Source organism: Cibotium barometz, chromosome 33 (genome assembly GCF_041138505.1).
Source record: "Cibotium barometz isolate CiBa-2024 chromosome 33, ASM4113850v1, whole genome shotgun sequence".
In the NCBI taxonomy this organism is placed as follows: Eukaryota; Viridiplantae; Streptophyta; class Polypodiopsida; order Cyatheales; family Cibotiaceae; genus Cibotium; species Cibotium barometz.
In genome coordinates, this window is record NC_141078.1 from 32842399 (window position 1) to 32850149 (window position 7751).

At 42.1% G+C, this 7751-nt stretch overlaps 1 protein-coding gene across 1 annotated transcript; it reads left to right on the top strand.

The window, feature by feature from the left end:
- Positions 1-6620: 6620 nt before the first annotated feature.
- Positions 6621-7198, top strand: LOC147619499 (uncharacterized). Its single transcript, XM_086773546.1, has 2 exons — positions 6621-6967; positions 7061-7198. The coding sequence occupies exons 1-2, from the start codon at positions 6704-6706 to the stop codon at positions 7184-7186; spliced, it is 390 nt and encodes a 129-aa protein (XP_086629672.1). The 5' UTR covers positions 6621-6703; the 3' UTR covers positions 7187-7198.
- Positions 7199-7751: the final 553 nt, after the last annotated feature.

Sequence of the window (7751 nt, forward strand, 5' to 3'; positions counted from 1 at the left end):
TTAATTTACTAATTAGTTTGTTTATTATTTTGTTTTGCAGCTCTTTCACCTCACCAATCTTTCACCAATCCTCGAGCTCTCCTTCAGCTTTGCAAAAAAGAGGTAGATCCTCTATTGATTTTTCTTGTTTATGCTACTTTATATGAATTTTTGCATCCTTGTTTTATGGTTTAGGGTTAGTTTTGGGTTCTTCATAGGATTAATTTAATATCTATGCATAAAACCTATAATAAGCTTGCAATCTCTATTATCCATGTACGTAAAACAAGATCATGTTTATTACACCATTGGGTGATGGGATTAAGGGTTAGCATAGTGCATAAGGCATATAGCATAGAGCTTATGCATAGAGCTTATGCATAAGTCTTGCATAGAGCGTATGCAAGAGACTTATGCATAGAGCGTATGCATAAGACTTATGCATATGACTTATGCATAGAGTTTATGCATATGGCTTATGCATAGAGCGTACGCATAAGACTTATGCATATGGCTTATGCATAGACCTTATGCATAAGGCTTATGCATAGAGCGTGTGCATAAGGCTTATGCATAGAGCGTAATTGCATAGAGCGTGTGCATAAGGCTTATGTGAAAGGGATTAAGGGTTAGCATAATAGTGCATAAGGCATATAGCATAGAGCTTATGCATAGAGCTTATGCATAGAGCTTATGCATATGTCTTGCATAGAGCGTATGCATAAGACTTATGCATAGAGCGTATGCATAAGACTTATGCATATGACTTATGCATATGGCTTATGCATAGAGCGTACGCAGGTAGACTTATGCATAGAGCTTATGCATAAGGCTTATGCATAGAGCGTGTGCATAAGGCTTATGCATAGAGCGTAATTGCATAGAGCGTGTGCATAAGGCTTATGTGAAAGGGATTAAGGGTTAGCATAATAGTGCATAAGGCATATAGCATAGAGCTTATGCATAGAGCTTATGCATAAGTCTTGCATAGAGCGTATGCATAAGACTTATGCATAGAGCGTATGCATAAGGCTTATGCATATGACTTATGCATATGGCTTATGCATAGAGCGTACGCAGGTAGACTTATGCATATGGCTTATATGAAAGGGATTGTTAAAATGCAATTGCAAATGCCTTGATTGTGGTTAACAAATGCTTATGCAAATGCCATGGTGAGGGCATTGTGAATTGTTGGTTTGTGTTGGAGCTTTTGGATGATGGATTGAGGCATGAGTCCATGCCTCAATTGCTGAGTTCTAAATTGTAAAAGGGCATGAGTCATGCTCAATACTTGTAAGCCAACAAACTTGTTCTATCATTTGATATTATCCACATCATTTTGTACCTACACTCACCATTGCAACCACTTCAAGTTTCTATAGAATCTAGCAACGTGTGAGGGTACCTTGGCATTGGTTGGAGAGGCCAAGGGGAGAATGGCTTGAACTCTTTGTGCCGTGATTGCTTGGTAAAGCGGTACGAAGGGGGATTAGGTACACCGGTGTGAAGAAATGGCCTCAACCTTCACCTTGGAGGAAAACTCGGTGAAGGGGTGAGAAGAGCTTGGCCGGGAGATCGGCAAGCTTCAACGCGCGTCCTCAACAATCCTCACCATCGACTTTGTGGATGCATTTGGACAATGGGGCCCCTTTTCTGTCATATTGTGTGGATATTGCAAATGCATATGATCTTTCATGACATTGTGGGATGCAAAGAGTATTGCGTACAAGTTTTAAGAAGTTGCATTTTCAATTGAGATTTGGTTCCAATTACAAAGGAGACTCTGGCGGAATTTACAAAACCGTAATTCAGTCCTAGGGTTTTTGGGATTAGGTCCGAGCTTATGGCTTATGCATAAGACTTGTGCATAGAGCGTGTGCATATAGCTTATGCATAAGACTTATGCATAGAGCGTGTGCATAAGACTTATGCATATGGCTTATGCATAGAGCTTATGCATAAGACTTATGCATAAGGCTTATGCATAGAGCTTATGCATAAGACTTATGCATAAGGCTTATGCACAGAGCTTATGCATAAGTCTTGCAGCCTTATTATGCAAGCTTATACTTATAATATGCATTTAGATTATTGCATAAGGCCTTTATATATAAACAGCTATTTATAAATAGAGATAGCTTCTCTCTCCATCCTTGTGTAAATTCTATTTAATTTTGTATGGAGAGGAGATAAGCTGATTTGTGTTTAACGAGCTGCATATACATGTTATCCTGCTAGATGGAGCCTCTCAATCTTGAAGAGAGAATAGCGTGTCCATGCATGCGATGTAAGTACCAAATCTTTCGAAAACGAAGGATTTGCAACGAGCATGTTCATGACGCTGGAATATTTCCAATGGAGCGCTTGAAAAATTTACGGTTTCAATCATACAACCAAGCAAGTGTGCAGCCGCATCTTGATAACATTGCGCCTGTGAATTCTTGTCCCCAACAAAGGATGAGGATATCGCAGGAGGGAGTGACAGATGGAGCTCAATTAACAGCACCCGAGGGAATGGAAGAAGGTCCAATGGAAGAAATGTTGGATGCCTTCATTGAGCAACAAGAAGCTCTCTTCGAGGAGCATGAACATGAAGATCATCAACCACGACATTCTCAACGGTCAAATTATGAACCAGAGGAAGAGGCCATGCGTAAACTTGCATGCCTTCCATTATACAATGGTGCCAACATATCTGTATTGCGCGCATCTCTTACGATGCTAAATTTACAGTCAGTTTTTGGATGGTCTAATACAAGTGTCACTGAACTATTCAAGTAAGGTCTTTTTTTGGAGATTACACCTACTGTTGAAATGTTAAATTATCAACTTGTATTTGAGAAAATCTTAATAGTAACGATCAGATATTGCCATACTTGCAGGCTTTTGAAAGATCAAATATTGCCCCCTGGCAACGAGATGCCTCCATCTCGTGCAGATGCGAAGAAGTTATTGAAATCCATAGGCATGGATTACAATAATATTCATGCTTGTCGCAATGATTGTTGCCTCTTCCGCCATGAATATGAGCATTTGCAAGAATGTCCCCATTGTGGCTCTAACAGATATAGAGAAGATGTTCAGGGGGAAGCTATCCCGGTAAAGGTTCTCAGGCACTTTCCAATCATTCCAAGGATAAAAAGCATGTTCAGGTGCAAATCAATAGCAAGCTTGATGACATGGCATGCCACAACTCGATCCACAGATGAAGTGATGCGTGTGCCTGCAGACTCACCCGCATGGAGACACATTGAAGAGAAATGGCCGGCTTTTAAGGAAGAACCTAGAAACCTCCGTCTTGGCCTAGCAATGGATGGTGTAAACCCTTTTGGTTTAAGGAGCTCTTCATGGAGCACATGGCCTGTTTGCCTTGTGAATTATAATCTTCCGCCATGGTTAGCAATAAAGAAAGGTCATCTGTTGCTCTCATTAATAGTTCCAGGAAAGTACAAGGTGAAGAACATGGATGTATATTTGGCACCACTTATTGATGAGTTACGCACCTTGTGGAACGGAATTGAAGTGAAGGACATGTCAAAGCAGCAGAGTGGCCAAAGACTTACAACTGTGCAAGGTATTCTCATGTGGACAATGCATGATTGGGCTGGCTATGGAGAATGCTCAGGTTTGTCTATATCGGGTTACAATGCATGTCCTGTATGTGGTCCTCGACTTGATTCAAGATACTCAAAAGCATTACGAAAGAATGTCTACCAAGGACATGTTAGGTATCTGCCAGAAAATCATGAATTGCGGGATGGTAATCTAGGAAGACCTCCTCCAAGTACATTGAAGGCAAGCGATTGGAAGATCAAATGGGAGGAATGTGGCAACTTGGCATGTCCTGGGATGAAGAGGCTCTCTATCTTTCACCAACTCCCCTATTGGGGTGATCTCCTTATAAACCATTTGCTTGACCCGATGCATATTTTCAAGAATGTAGCTGACATTCTGTGGAAGACCATGACAGGAAAAAAGGATACTAAAGGCCAAAGGGATGACTTTTAAGAGATTGGTTGTATGCAAGAGTTGTGGGCTCGCACTAGACCCAATGGAAAGGTGCTACTTCCAAGAGCCCCATGGGTTTTTAGCAAGATGGAGGAACAACAAGTCAAGAGGACAATTTCGGAGTTTCGGACTCCGACAGGTTGTATGCATTGCTTGAAAAGTGCATTTACAAAGGATGATGATCTTAGTGGTCTCAAGAGTCATGATTGGCACAAGTTTCTACAATTTGTGCTACCCATAGCAATAAAAGATTGCCTCACTGAAGACATTAGAGCTACTATCTATAAGATTGGCACATTGGTGCGCTGGATTTCTTCAAAAGAGATAAAGAGAGACACTTTGGAGACAGCGCGTTTAAACTCCATAGAGGCAGTCTGCATGGTAGAGAAGTTTTTCCCTACAAGTTTATTAACAATCCAGATGCATCTGCTAGTTCATGTTGTAGATGAGGTTGCAGTTGCTGGAACAGTCCATTCAAGATGGATGTTCTTTTTGGAGAGGTTTATGAAGACATTAAAGGGATTTGTTCGCCAAATGGCTCGCCCAGAGGGTAGTATGTCAGAAGGGTGGCTGATACAAGAGTCCCTTGTTTACATCACTGAATATTTAAGTTCCTCAGATCCAGAGATACCTCGACTATGGTCTCAAGAGTCCAACAGGCGAGTCATTGGTGAGGAACCTCAAGGCCAAGGCATTAAGAGAAATATGGATAACACTTTGAGAGAAAAAATCAACAAATTTTGCATCTTGAACTCTCATGTAATGGAGAAGTGGATTGAGACATATGAAGCTCTCAAGCGACAGCGAGTACAAGATCGTTTAAGTTTCAGAAGGAATCGCACTACAAGAAATCTCCCATATCCAGAAGGTATGCAAGCTCTTCCGGACTTTCCCACAGGTAGATGGCTAGAAGCTACAATTTTAGAAGCCAAACGTGCTGGTTTACCTATAACAGAGGAGGAGGAGGAGCTTACAAAAGGATGCGATTGGCATGTAAGTGTTTAAGTTCTACATGTCTCTCATTTTTTCCTCTACATGTCTCTGTGTTTGATTCTCCATCAACAAACTTTTTGTGCTCATTGTAGTATCACAAATATGGGGCGTTTTGGTCACATGGACGTCATTTTCGAGTAGAACGAATAGACCAAAGAAGAGCAACCTTTGATTGTGGTGTCACAGCACAGTTTGTTCAAGAAAGTCGTGCAAGTGCAAGTGATGATAACACAATTACTGGAATGCTTGATTACTTTGGAACCATTCAAGATATATTGAAGGTTGGCTTCAGAAGTTTTGAGTTGTTTATCTTTGATGTGAAGTGGTTCAAGGTAATCATGAATGGGCCACATGCAACTGTACGTAGAGACAAGAGTGGCCTCATCCAAGTGGACTCCACAAAGGTATGGACCGATCAGCAAGATACTTTTGTGCGCCCAGAGCATTGTGAGCAGGTTGTCTTTAAAGCGGATCCAAAAGATCCACGCTGGCTGTTTGTGGTTCAAGTCGCCCCCCGCAGTAAGCAAATTTTTGAAGAATTTGAGCTACAACAAGGTGATGTGGATGCACAAGGTAATGGAGAGCAGCAAGAACAAGCCGATATCAACAATGAAGAGGAGCAAGCAAATGAAGAGAAGGAACTAGAGCAAGATCCAAATGAAGAGGTGCAAACCAAGGAAGCTGAAAATCAAGTTGAGGAAGAAGACATAGATGATGAAGACATCCTTCATCAAGGGACTTTTAATGATGAGGATGCTGAAATGTGCATAGACATAGATCTCTTTGGGGCTACTGATCTTAATGAGGATGATAGAATAGATAATGATTTATAAAATGATGTATCTTAATGATTATGCAAATAGTTATGACATATTTGTAATGGTTTTATGACATTGAAGGTCCATTCATTGTTTACCATTGTTAATGTTTACCATCATAATCACTACTGTAGGAGCAAGTTGATATAGTTTTACCAATGTTGTTTATCATTGTTAATGTTTATCTTATGGTTCTTTCATTCATTGTTTACCGTGTAATTTTCATTCCGTACAAGTTTGTCATATGGTTTTTTGTCCAACAGGCCATGGGTGACTCACCGCCCTACGACTACAGTCCAGATTTCTCATTTAATCCTACACCGCAGGGCATGAGTCCCCAGCAGTTATATGGTTTTCTTTCGTCCATGACTCCAGAGCAGAGAGCCATGGCTCAGAGTTATTGGGGTTCTGGAGCAGGGACATCTGCCTCACCATCTGGATTCCCGATGCCAGTTCCCACACCCGTGGGTACGACAGCAGCTCCCACACCTCGTACCACATAGCCTTCCACCCCTGTTACAGCTCGATCTACCACGTCTTCACATAGACGGCGATCACGTAGTAGGTCTTCAGGGGGAGGTCGTTGTGGTGGTAGTGCCACAGATGCTGTGACACCACCACCACGTGAGCGTCGTCCTTCGCTCTCATCTGTTGATAGCACACCCATAGGGTCACCTTCCACTCCCTGGGGTGCACATGACCATGACAACAGCAAGATTTACACAATTAGGGATGGGGCACCATTAATGGATAGTGCAGGGAAGGCAATGAAGACACGTATTCGACAATTGTGCACTATACAGTTTCATGACTCTGTCATGACTAAGTGGGATCAGCAAGACAAGGGAAAGAAAAATTATATAAACACAAAGATAAAGCAAGAGTTCCAGCCATCTGACCCTATGAATGTCGTCTCTAATGAGTGGATACAGTATACAGCTCGCATTTTGATGGGGCATCGTAGGTCAGAGGCGAGGGACGCATTCAGAGAGGGGAAGGAGAAACCTGTTTGGCTAGATGACAGGGAGTGGGCAGCCATTGCTCAGGAGCTCACCGAGACACCAGACAGGTTTCAACAACAAAGAGAGGCGGCAAGGGCAAGACTGCAAACAGTAGGGGCTTCTCATCTCGGGAGTGGTGGTTACGAAACCATGCGCCATGAATTCGTAAGTGTTTGTAGCAATTTTATTTATTTAAATGTAGGTATGTGGGCTAAATGTTGATTTTTTAAAAGTTATAATTGTTAATCGTGTGTGCAGGAGTTGGCCATGAATCGCCCACCAAGCAGGCGAGAGGAGAAGTACGCTCACAAACATGGCCTTGTGGCCTTGTTTGAGATGCTTGAAGAAGAAGGAGAGACCGTCAATTGGGAGGCATTACCATGATGTATGATGACCTTCAAACTAATGAAATATGATCAAAACATTCTTGAGTATTAATGTTTAATTTAATTTCTTGTTTGTCGATATCAGGAAAATATGCAAACGAGCACGGTTGTTTTTGTGCTCTATTGTAGACAGAATGGTGCTGTCTGTTTGCTGTTGTTGATCCTGCTCATTTGCAGCAGGCAGCTAGGCAACAGCCAGGCAGCACTATTCTGCCCAAAAAAAAAATTTTGCTACAGCGTCGGTATTTGCCCCGGTATCAGCGTCGGTATATACATAGGTATAGATGCCGGTTTACATTTCGGTATATAATCCGGTATAGAGGCCGGTTTGCCCGTCGGTATATGAATCGGTATAGAGGCCGGTTTAAGCGTCGGTATTATCCCCGGTCAGCGTCGGTATAGGCGCCGTTATCTGCGCCGGTATTAATACCCGACAGGTATACCGACGCTGCGATACCGGCGCTTATACCGACGCTTATACCGATGACGAGGCTTTTTTAGACCCCGTTAAATAGCGCCGGTACAAGCCCCGGTATTAGGCTAATATGTAGTAGTGAAATTAA